The sequence below is a fragment of the Dermochelys coriacea genome, chromosome 1 (genome assembly GCF_009764565.3).
Source record: "Dermochelys coriacea isolate rDerCor1 chromosome 1, rDerCor1.pri.v4, whole genome shotgun sequence".
NCBI classification, from domain to species: Eukaryota; Metazoa; Chordata; order Testudines; family Dermochelyidae; genus Dermochelys; species Dermochelys coriacea.
The window spans coordinates 259383974-259395976 of NC_050068.2; the positions used below are offsets into that span (position 1 = coordinate 259383974).

General features: G+C 46.4%; 1 protein-coding gene across 1 annotated transcript in view; it reads right to left on the reverse strand.

Annotated features, from left to right (window-relative positions):
* The window catches only part of NPTXR (neuronal pentraxin receptor), a 52658-nt gene extending 51069 nt beyond the window's left edge, over positions 1 to 1589 (reverse strand). The window contains exons 1-3 of the mRNA XM_038389513.2: positions 1446 to 1589; positions 1176 to 1317; positions 52 to 251 (exon numbers count right to left, since the gene is read on the reverse strand). Of these exons, the coding sequence (XP_038245441.2) occupies positions 52 to 251; positions 1176 to 1317; positions 1446 to 1589 (486 nt within the window). The remainder of the gene's footprint in view (positions 1 to 51; positions 252 to 1175; positions 1318 to 1445) is intronic.
* Positions 1590 to 12003: the final 10414 nt, after the last annotated feature.

Here is a 12003-nt window from a genome sequence, read left to right on the forward strand (position 1 = left end):
CACCACGGGCTCCCAACGAGGGGAGCCCCGTAGGATTGTCAATGCCCGTACCTCCTGTACCCGAGGCACACTTACATATCGGGGATGTCCGAATGTGAAGAGGCCGTACTGGGTATCCACAGAGTGACCCCACAGGACGTCGATGCCCAGTATGTATTCTCCAATAGCGGCTACCAAAACAGTGGCCCGGAACGAGGGAGCCTTCCCCAGGGTCAGAGTGACAGTAACCTCATACTCCGCTTCTCCGAGGCCTTTAATGACAGTGGCTCAGCCCTGGGTCTGCACGGAGTGCAAGATGGTGACCTCAGCGCCCGTATCTATCAATGCCAACACGTGTTGGACTCCTCCCCTCGGCCAGCAAATCGCAAGGGGAACATAGGGGCGTCGTTCCCCCGCCTCCCTCCAGGGGGTGGCCACCGCGACACATGGAACGGAGGACCTGCCATGCCTTCAATATGGGCGTGGCAGTTTCCACTCGGCTGGCGGAGCAGAGGGCTCCGCAGGCTTGGTTCGCTCCACACTCTTCTCCCCTTTTCCTCTGGCACTACGTTTGGTAAGGGGCAGCTGCATACACCGCTTGTATAAGTCCGCCGTCGGCTTTCCATTGATTTCCTCATGAGGGACACCAGCCTGCAAGAGATCTAGCCACAAGGTCTTCTGGGGCACCCACAACTCCCCTTTCTCCTGTCCCCCACCTTGCTGTCCCTTTGCAGCCCGTATGCCTCTTGGCCTAGCACCCGCCAAGGCGGCTTCCAATTGCATAAGGGTGGCTGCCAAGTCTCCCACACGCCCATTCTCTGCCATGACAACGACGAGGAGGGAAGGTTTTAACTCATCAGGGGCCAGGCGTAACACTGTGGTTTTAATCGATTTTGTCACCGGTACATCGTCCGGCCCCATCTCCCTGCCCCTGGAGACAGCGCAGGACATTCCCAATTAAGTTTGCACCCCTTCTGGAACGGTCTTCCAGGGGCGCGCCTGTGCCTCCAACTCCCCCACCGAGGGGTAGGCCGCCTCCACTGCAGCCGCCAGCCAGCGGTACAACGAGGGGCTTTCGATGTCTTGCCCCCCGGCCTGCGGCCATGGCGGGTTTGCCAATTGTGCACGTACCTGAGAGTCTTGCGATAGGACTCCCAACTGTTGAAATTCATAAGCAAGCAACAAAACCGTATTACCTGCAGTGTCCCAGACCCTCACAAGCCACTGCAGGATGCTCTCCCCGGACTCCTGGCGGAATGTCTTCACAATTTCCTGCAACTCACTCGTTTTAAATGTGCAGACGACTTCTGGTTGTAGGGTGCCTCCTTGCACCCGCAACTCCCGGACCGGGCGCGCCAGAGCCAGAGCAGGGGACTCCTTCCCCCCCCATCCGAGGATGAGGAGTCCCAAATGTTCCCATCCCAAGTCTCGGGGTCCCAGGAGGGGGCAGCGGTCACCGCACGCACCTGGGCGATGGTGACCAGCTGCCGCCCGTGCCTGAGGCACCTTTTATTCACTACCCAGGCAATCAACACTTCACAGCATTGTGTCAGCTCCTGGGCGTGCTCCGCCTGGGAGATGACGACTTCTTGAGCCACGGTGCAGTGCATTCCTGAGTCTTCCCTTCCAGTGCCCACTGTAAGCGGAGCACCTCCTCATCCTGGGCCCGGACGGCGGTCAGGCGGAGCCACCCTAGCTCCCCCATCGCCCGCCGCTCCGTCCCAGAGCGCCAGTTCGCTCGTAACCGTTGTAACCCCTCTACCAGCTGCACGGGCGTGACCCCTGCAGCCCGTTGGAACTCCGGCCAGTCCAACGGGGCAGCCCACCTGGCCATAACCCAAGCGACCGGCCCCCAGTGCTCCGTCGAGGGCCATCCTAGTATGCGCTGTAGGGACAGCGACAGCTTCCCCACTTCCCCTACCTTCAGCCAAAGCGGCATCACTTCTCAGAGTACCCTGCTCTCTGTGCCAAATGTTCTGGGCCACGGTGCTCGAAGCACCACAGGTCTGGCAGGAGTACTCTGAGAAAAATGAGGCTTACACACAGCTGTGAGTTATTGGCTTTATTGAAGGTTAGTGACTCACCCACAATGGGGACTCCGTCCCAGGCAAAGCTCCGGTGTGCTGGGTTCCCCGCCTCCGTGACTGCAACGCTTGGAGTCCACATTGCGGGTGGGTCACTAACCTTCAATAAAGCTAATAACTCACAGCTGTGTGTAAGCCTCGTTTTTCTCAGAGTACTCCTGCTGGACCTGTGCTTCCAGCACCGTGGACCAGAACAATGGCGCATGTAAAAAAAAAAAATCTTTGTTTTAAAGTGGTCACCTTTTCATTTCATCAAGTGTCCCCACAATTTTTGTGTAAACAAGAAAGGACACGCTTGTTTTGGAAGAGAAAAAACATATTTATAGTCAGGGGAGACCTGATTTAAAACAAATTTGAGACTGTACTCTAAAATCCCTAGGCCAGCTCCTCAGCTGGTGTGAATCACTAAAGTGACAATGCAGCTTTGCTGATATACACCAGCCGAGGACCTGGCCCGTTATCTTAAGGATAGAGCTGAGCAAATGTGATGGGAAGGAGCAAAGAAGCCAGTGGTGCATTCTGCTCTCAAGCCTGCTCTGCAATTAAAAGTTTTACCAGTATAACTCTGTTAGGAATGTGATGTATTTATTTATTTTGCTAAGATAGTTATGCAAGTATGAGCCCCTGGTATAGATGCAGTTACTGTTACAAAGATACCTGACAGGTTTCAGAGGGGCAGCCGTGTTAGTCTGTATCAGCAAAAACAAAGAGGAGTCCTTGTGGCACCTTAGAGACTAACAAATTTATTTGGGCACGAAAGCTTATGCCCAAATAAATTTGTTAGTCTCAAAGACACCTGAGTGGTTCCTGAACTGGAATGAGCTAAACTGGTCTAAGCGCTCTTATACTGGTATAACTGTCTGCACTAGGATTTGATTTGCCACTTTAACTATACTGGTACAGTTAAAGCAGCCAGCTTGTTAAGTGTAGACAAGCCCTCATTCCCAGCAGCCTTGAGAATGAAAGAGAAAGGAGAAACACCCTGCTGTGTCTCATCAGCCATGGAAAGGTGAATACAGCGCTAACAAGATACGTCCTGTGATCATTGCGTGGCTAGAGCTTTGCTGATCTACTCACTGTAAACAAATTATGCTCTGAATCCAGCCCTCCTTTCTGTTTACTGTGAGTGTATTTGGTGACCATAGGTATTTACTGAACAGCTTTCAACCCAGGGATTGTTGATGTTCTGGTCACTTTTACTGGCTGCTCATGATGTCTGCTTAGCCAGCTAAATCTCCATGCTATTGTTTCTGCCCACTGACTGGATGGCACTTTTAAAACAGAAAATACTTGTTTGTGCACAAATATTCTTGTTTGTTCATATGAACAAACCCCTGTTCCCAAGTCACCATCCCCTAGACTGAAACCCCTTGAATAAGCATTCAGTAAGAAGGGGCAGGGACATAGCCAAACCAACAACTATTTGCAATCCCCACAAATATTCAAATGTTCTTTTTGCTCTAATCACCCAGCTCTGATCACGACAGTGCATGTTGCATACAAAGGTGTGGCTAGCTGTAGAGAGAGAGCAGCACAATCTAATCACTAGGTCTGGGGCCTGCGAGTCAGGTGACTTGAGATCTGTCACTAACTCACAGTCACCCAAGGCAAGTTACTTCATGTCTTGGTGCCTCAGTTTTCCTATCAGTAAAATGGGGATGAAACATCTCACCTACCTTTGCAAAGCTGTGGGTGGTCCTTCGATGAAAGGCGCTCTAACAGGACTGTATTGTTTTTGTTTCAATGTTGGATAACACTGAGTTGTTTCAACAGAACATCATTGCAGATTAATGCAACATCACTTTTGGGGAGAGACCACCTCTCTCTGTTTTTGTACAGAACCCGGCACCAATGGGACTCTGGTCCATGGCTGGGGCTCCAAGGCACTACAGTAATTTATAATAATTATAAAATAATAAAAGACACTGCAACATCAGGCTATTAGGATGAGTGTGATTCCTGTCTTTTTGCAAGGCTATTGAATGATGAAGAGCATCTCCAGCTGCTAAAGGCTGGGTACCAGCATCTGAATGCCTTTCCTTCTCAAGGAACCGCAAGTGTTTTATATATATCTACATAAATGTGTGTGCTGTATAAATCTGTAGATAGGTGCATCTCCTTCTCCCTCTCAGTGATGCTATGCAAGCATCAAGTAGGAGGAAAATGAGGAATAGCTTGATAGAGAGGAAGGATGGTCTTATGATTGGGGCAATGAATAGGACCATAGGTGCCGACTCTGTGGGTGCTCCAGGGCTGGAGCACCCATGGGTAAAAAATGGTGAGTGCTGAGCACTCACCGGCAGCCACCTATCAGCCCTCCCTCCCTTCCTCCTCTGTGCCTCCTGCCCACTCGCAGTCCCACCGATCAGCGCTTCCCCCTCCTTCCCCATGCCTCCTGCCCACCGCAATCAGCTGTTTTGCCGCATGCAAGAGGCTCTAGGGGGGATGAGCAAGGATGCAGCATGCTCAGGGGAGGGGGAGGGGTGGGGTGGGAAGAGGCAGGGTGGGGACTTGGGGGAAGGGGTGGAGTGGAGGCGGGGCCTGGGGCAAAGCCAGGGTTTGAGCATCCACCGAAAGATTGGAAGGTCGACATCTATGGATGGGACACTGAGATTTAGGTTCAATTTCTGGGTCAGACACAGAGTCCCTGCGTCACCTTGTCCTAGATCCTCAAAGGTATTCAAGCTCTTAACTTCCATTGAAATCAGTGGGAGTTAGGAGCTTAAATACCTTTACCGTGGCCTTCATCTCTCTGAGCTTCTATTATACACACACACAACATGGAGATACTTCCCTTGTCATCCATTTTGTCTATTCAGATTATAAGGCTCCCCAAGGCAGCAGAATGAGGACAACAGACTTCAAAAAAGCGGACTTTAACAAATTCAGAAAACTGTCAGGTAAGGTCTTATGGAAAGAAAATCTAAGGGAAAAGGAGTTCAGGAGAGCTGGCAGTTTCTCAAAGGGATAATATTAAAGGCATAACTGCAAACTATCCCCATGCAAAGGAAAAACAGGAAGAATAGTAAGAGGTCACTATGACTCCATCAGGAGCTCTTTAATGACCTGAAAATCAAAAAGAAATCCTACAAAAAGTGGAAACACGGACACATTGCTAAGGAGGAGTAGAAAAGAACAGCACAAGCATGTGGGGACAAAATCAGAAAAGCTAAGGGCATGTCTACATGTACAGCGCTGTACTGATGCAGCTGCACCGCTTCAGCATGTCTGGCGAAGATGCTCTATGCTGACAGGAGAGAGCTCTCCCATTGGCATAATAAAACCGCCTCTGTGAGCTGCAGAAGCTATGTCAATGGGAGAAGCTCTCCTGCCGCTGTCCACCCTGCCACTTATGTCAGTGTAACTTATAGCGCCTGGGGGTGGTTTATTCACATCGATTCACAGCGACATAAGTTCTGCCAACAGAAGCTGTAGTATAGACATAGCCTAAGACACAAAATGAGTAACACCTAGCAAGGGACATACCAGGTAATAAGAAGAGGTTCTTAAATTCATTAGAAGCAAGAGATAGACGTGCTTATTTTGCTTCAGTCTTCACTAAAAAAGTTAATGGTGACCAGAGACAGAATACAAGTAATATTAGCAACAAGGGGCAAGAAACACAAGCCAGAATAGGGAAAGAACAGGTTATAGACTATTTAGATAAGTTAAATGTATTCAAGTTGGCAGAGCCTGAATAAATTCATCCTAGGGTACTTGAGGAAAAAGCTGAAGCAACCTTAGACCTGTTAGCGATTATCTTTGAGAACTTCTGGAGTATGGGTGAGGTCCCAGAGGACTGATGAAGGGCAAATATAGGACCTCTCTTTAAAAGGGGGAACAAAGAGGACATGGGGAATTAGAGACCCAACAACCTAATTAGATATCTAGCAAAATACTGGAACAAATGATAAAACAATCAGTTTGTAAGCACCTAGAAGATAATAGGGTTGTAAGAAATACCCAGCATGGATTTGTCAAGAACAAATCATCCCAAACCAACCTGATTTCCACCTTTGACAGGGTTACTGGCCTAGTGAATGGGAGAAGCAGTAGATGTGATATATCTTGATTTTAGTAAGGCTTTTTAAACAGTCCCGCATGACATTATAATCAGCAAACTAGGGAAATGTGGTCTAGATGAAATTACTATAGTGTGGGTGCACAATTGGTTGAAAGACTGTACCCAGAGTAGTTATCAATGGTTTGCTATGAAAGTGGGAGGATGTATCAAGAAGGTTGCTGCAGAGATCAGTCTTGGGTCTAGTACTGTTCAAAACTGGCATTAATGACTTGGATAAAGGAGTGGAGAATATGCTTATAAAATTTGCAGATGACACCAACTGGGAGGAGTGCAAGCACTTTGGAGGACAGGATTAGAATTCAAAACAACCTTGAAAAATTGGAGAATTGCTTGGAATTCAACAGGATGAAAGTCAATGAAGACAAGTGCAAAGTACTACACTTAGGAAAGAAAAATCAAATGCACAACTACAAAATGGAATAACTGGCTAGCTGATAGTACTGCTGAAAAGGATGTGGTGGTTATAGCGGATCACGAATTGAATATGAGTAGGGCTGTCAATTAATCGCAGTTAACTCACACGATTAACTCAAAAAAATTGTGAATAAAAAAAATTAATTGTGATTAATTGCAGTTTTAGTCGCACTGTTAAAACAATAGAATACCAACTGAAATTTATTAAATATTTTGGATGTTTTTCAACATTTTCAAGTATATTGATTTCAATTACAGCACAGAATACAAAGTGTACAGTGCTCACTTTATATTATTTTTGATTACAAATATTTGCACTGTAAAAATGATAAACAAAAGAAATAGTATTTTGCAATTCACCTCATAGAAGTACCATAATGCAATCTCTTTATCATGAAAGCGCAACTTACAAATGTTTTTTTCTTTACATAACTCCACTCAAAAACAAAACTATGTAAAACTTTAGAGCCTACAAGTCCACTGTTAGGATATTGATATTCAGGCCTGCCAGTAAAGGCCTATACTTTAAGAATGTAGGTATATGTTTATCATTTAGCTAGTAATAGAGGTATACAAGAAAGAATCTGTGTAAGGGCCTTCTCTCACTGTGACAGTCTGAAGCCCTGTTCTTAGGCCAATGCCTTTGGCTAAGCAGCAGAGGCAGCCATAAGCTGGGAAGTGAACAGTCACATCCTCACATTCCAAACTAGTCAATATGGGGCTGTTAGGAAGGTGAGCCGATCTATCACCTCCAGAGATAGGGAAGAGATTAAAAGATGTAAAAGGAAATTTAGGTTGATAGTTTTCTGTCTGGTAAGAACTCGCTTATCAATAGACACAGCTGGGAAACCCTTATGTCTTTATAGATGTAATTGTGAAATCCTCACTTCTGTATTGTTTTGTCACTGTAGTTCCCACTTTGCTATTGTTTATTTGCATGGTCTGTGTCTGGTTCTGTGATTGTTTCTGTCTGCTGTATAATTAATTTTGCTGGGTGTAAACTAACTAAGGTGGTGGGATATAATTGGTTAGCTAATCATGTTACAATATGTTAGGATTGGTTAGGTAAATTTCAGTAGAATGATTGGTTAAGGTATAGCTAAGAATATTATTATAAAAATTAGGGGCAAACAGGAAGTAAGTGGGATTCGAAAATAAGGGAAAAGGAACTTGGATTTAAGCTTTCTGGAAGTTCACCTCAATAAACATCGAATTGTTTGCACGTTCAGACTTTGGGTATTGTTGCTCTCTGCTCATGTGAAAAGGACCAGGGAAGTGGGAGAGTGAAGGAATAAGCTCTCTAACATTCACTCAGTCCTATTTCTTGTTCAGCCAATTGCTAAGAGAAACAAATTTGCATACATTTACAGGAGATACTGCTGCCTGCTTCTTGTTTACAATGTCACCTGAAAGTGAGAACAGATATTCACATGGAACTTTTGTAGCCGGCATTGCAAGGTATTTACGTGCCAGATATGCTAAACATTCGTATGCTCCTTTATGCTTCAGCCACCACTCCAGAGGACATGCTTCCATGCTGATGACGCTCATTAAAAAAAAATGCATTAATTAAACTTGTGACTGAATTCCTTGGGGGGGAGAATTGTATGTCTCCTGTTCCGTGTTTTACCCGCATTCTGCCATATATTTCATATCATAGCAGTCTCATATGATGGCCCAGCATGTTGTTCGTTTTAAGAACACTTTCACTGCAGATCTGACAAAATGCAAAGTAGGTACCAATGTGAGATTTCTAAAGACAGCTACAGCATTAGACCCAAGGTTTAAGAATCTGAAGTGCCTTCCAAAATATGAGAGGGATGGGGTGTGGAGTATGCTTTCAGAAGTCTTAAAAGAGCAACACTCCGATGTGGAAACTACAGAACCCGAACCACCAAAAAAGAAAATCTGCCTTCTGCTGGTGGCATCTGACTCAGATGATGAAAATGAACATGGGTTGGTCCGCATTGCTGTGGATTGTTATTGAGCAGAACCTGTCATCAGCATGGATGCATGTCCTCTGGAATGGTAGTTGAAGCATGAAGGGACATATGAATCTTTTGCACAACTGGCACATAAATATCTTGCAACGTCAGCTACAACAGTGCCATGAGAAAACCTGTTCTCATTTTCAGGTGACATTGTAAACAAGAAGCAGCATTACCTCCTGCAAATGTAAACAAACTTGTTTGTCTGAGCGATTGGCTGAACCAGAAGTAAATCTGAGTGGACTTGGAGGCGCTAAAGTTTTACATTGTTTTATTTTTGAATGCAGTTATTTTTTGTACATAAGTCTACATTTGTAACTTCAACTTTCATGATAAAGAGATTGCACTACAGTACTTGTATTAAGTAAATTGAAAAAACTATTTCTTTTATTTTTACAGTGCATTTATAATAAAAAATGAATATACAGTGAGCACTGTACACTTTGTATTCTGTGTTATAATTGAAATTAATATATTTGAAAATATCAAAAAATATTTATATAAATGGTATTCTATTATTGTTTAACAGCGTGATTAATCATGAGATTAATTGAGATTAATTTTTTTAACTGTGCAATTAATCACGATAAATTTTTTAATCACTTGACAGCCCTAAATATGAGCCAACAATGTGATGCTGTTGCAAAAAAGGCTAATGTCATTCTGGGATATATGAACAGGGAGACATGGGAGGTAACTGTTCCACTCTACTCTGCACTGGTGAGGCTTCAGCTGGAATACTGGGTCCAGTTCTGGGTGCCACGTGTTAGGAGAGATGTGGACAAATCAGAGAGAGTCCAAAGGAGAGCAACAAAAATGATGAAAGGTTTGGAAAACCTGATCTATTAGGAAAGGTTAAAAACACTGGGCATGTTCTGTCTTGAGAAAAGAAGACTGAGGGGGGATATAATAGTCTTCAGCTATGCTGAAGGCTTTTATAAAGAGGACAGGGATCAATTGTTCTCAACATCCACTGAAGGACAGATAAGAAGTAATGGGCTTAATCTGAGCAAGAGAGACTTAGGTTAGCTATTCAGAACTTTCTAGCGATCAGGGTATTTAAGTACCAGAACAGGTTACCAAGGGAGGTTGTGGAATCCCAGCCTTGGAGTTTTTTAAGAACAGGTTAGTTAAACACCTGTCAGGGATGGTCTCAGTTCCTTTGGTCCTGCCTCAGCACAGGGGGCTGGACTTGATGATCTCTCAAGGTCCCTTCCACCCCTACACGTCAGTGATTCTATAAGGCAGGGACAGTCCTTCTCTGGGTGTACAGCACAGTTGATAGGGGCTGTGATCTCAGCTGGAGCCTCTAGGTGCTACCATAATACATACAACAACTTTTCCATTGAAACTGCAAGGCAAAAATGGAGCTTGGCAGATAACACAGACTGGAATCTACCCAGGCTGTCAGGGCCTGCCTCCTAGACTTGTAAATAATGCCATAAGATCTTTATTAGCAATAAGCTGCATGGGTAGGCTCTGGAGTTTAGTCTCAGCCCTTATGGCCTTTCTGTTGGGGTGGAGTGGGGTGAAAACAGGAGGAGACAGCCCCTGTTTAGAAGGGAAGGAGCAGTGACAGGCAGGATTGGTGACAGAAGCCTGTTTTAACAGCAGCTTTTAGGTTCAATCTAGATGGGGAGATTAAGGGATTTCTTTCTGAAGCTCATCTGTAATTAATGGCCAATCAGTATCTTCAACTGGCAGCTCTTCTGGAGGAGCTGAATCTGACAGGGCAAAGCTGTCAAGCATGCCAGCTCCACTGGGGCCTTTGTATTAGGAGATGCAGATGAGGGAAACTGGGCTGAGGATCATTGGCACAAGGGGAAAGAAACCAGCAAAGCTGCCCCTCATGCCAGGCAGACCCACTGACTGTGTGCTATGAAACAGTCCCCACAGAGGACCAGACAGCTCATGAGCTGGCCAAACAGAAGGGAGGAGGACTTGGGGGAGCTATGGGGAGGGGAGGAAATATTAAATTGGGGGAGAAGGGATAGTCGATGAGATGTTTGTGATGCCCTGAAGCATGAGGGTTCATAGCCTGGGGGTTCTTCCCTCTCCTCTCCCCCCAATATATATATTGTGAGACTCTGGGTGCGATTTCCCACAATCTGGAGCCTTTCAAAACAAACACGCATGCATCTAAGCACATCCACCTGGTGCTTAAAAAGAATGTTTTACTACAGTAGCTTGCCAGGGCCAAATCATGCTCTGAACTTGTCAGCAAACAGTGCACTCCTGAACCACTGGGGCCCAAGTGCCCTTGCCTCTGGGCAGCACTCTAACAAATATTCCCTCTCCTCTTCTTTCCCCACTGCTCCCATTTCCTTTGTGAGATTCCACCCTCACTCTCATCCCTCCTGCTCCTCCGGAGAGGCTGTTCAGACAAATGCTGCCAAACCTGCAGCCCCAAGAGCTTATGGGGGGCTCCTGCCCACCAAGGCTGGGCTACAGTAATAGTGCGATGTACTCATGTTCCAGTGCTGTGTGTGGTGAGGAGAAAGAGCTGCTCTGCGCTAACTGAAAGCGCTCCAGCAGGTGCCCTTGGGGAAGAGGAATGTATTCTCATTATTGCAGCCCTGGCTGGGGCACAGAGCTGTCTTCCCGCCTCCCCGTTTGAGAGGAAGCCTCCATCTGCTTTTCCAGTAACACCCTCCACAAACAGCCCCTCCTCCTCCAGATCTGGACGTTTCTTATTCTCCCTGCCCCGGTGGGGTTGGATCCCTCTGCCGGCTGGCAGGGCAGACGAGATTGCTGCATGCTCAATGCAGGGCTGCACGCTCAATCCTGGGCCTTGCAGCTGGGGACCCAACCAAGTGACTTCACAGAGGCTCTCCAGACTGTGTTGAATGGGCCCTGCCTCCACACACCTGATCTCTCTCCCTCTCCATCCTCCTGAAATCCACTCACTATTTCCCCCAATTGCACCCTTCTGGTTTTCCCCTATTTTCCTACCCAATCTGGTCTTTTGGCCTCTTTTCTCCTCCTCACGCACTAAACTGTTTCCCACCAAAAATCCCCTCTCCTCTTGACCCCTGCCATCAATTCCAGACCCCTCCCCAATCTATTCAGTAGACACCTCCCGCCCACACACACACATTCCTTCTTCTATAGTACTCAATTCAAACCCCTCAAAATAATTCAGCTGTGGCCTCTCCTTATCTCTGACCTGTCTCCTCCCACTCACCACTGCTGGCTACATCGGCAGTCCCTCCTGGCCAGCTGGCTTTTCTTCAGAGTCTATGTTCCCCTATTAGATTTTGCACCACAGCAACAGGGGAGCTGCTGTCCTTTCCTAGACTCACAAGCATAGGTGCTGGAACTAACGGTGCTGGGGGGGCTGCTGCAGCCCCTGGCTTGAAGTGGTTTCCATCATATCCAGGGTTTACAGTTTGGTTCAATGGCTCTCAGCACCCCCACTCTACAAATTGTTCCAGCGCCTCTGCACATAGGGGTG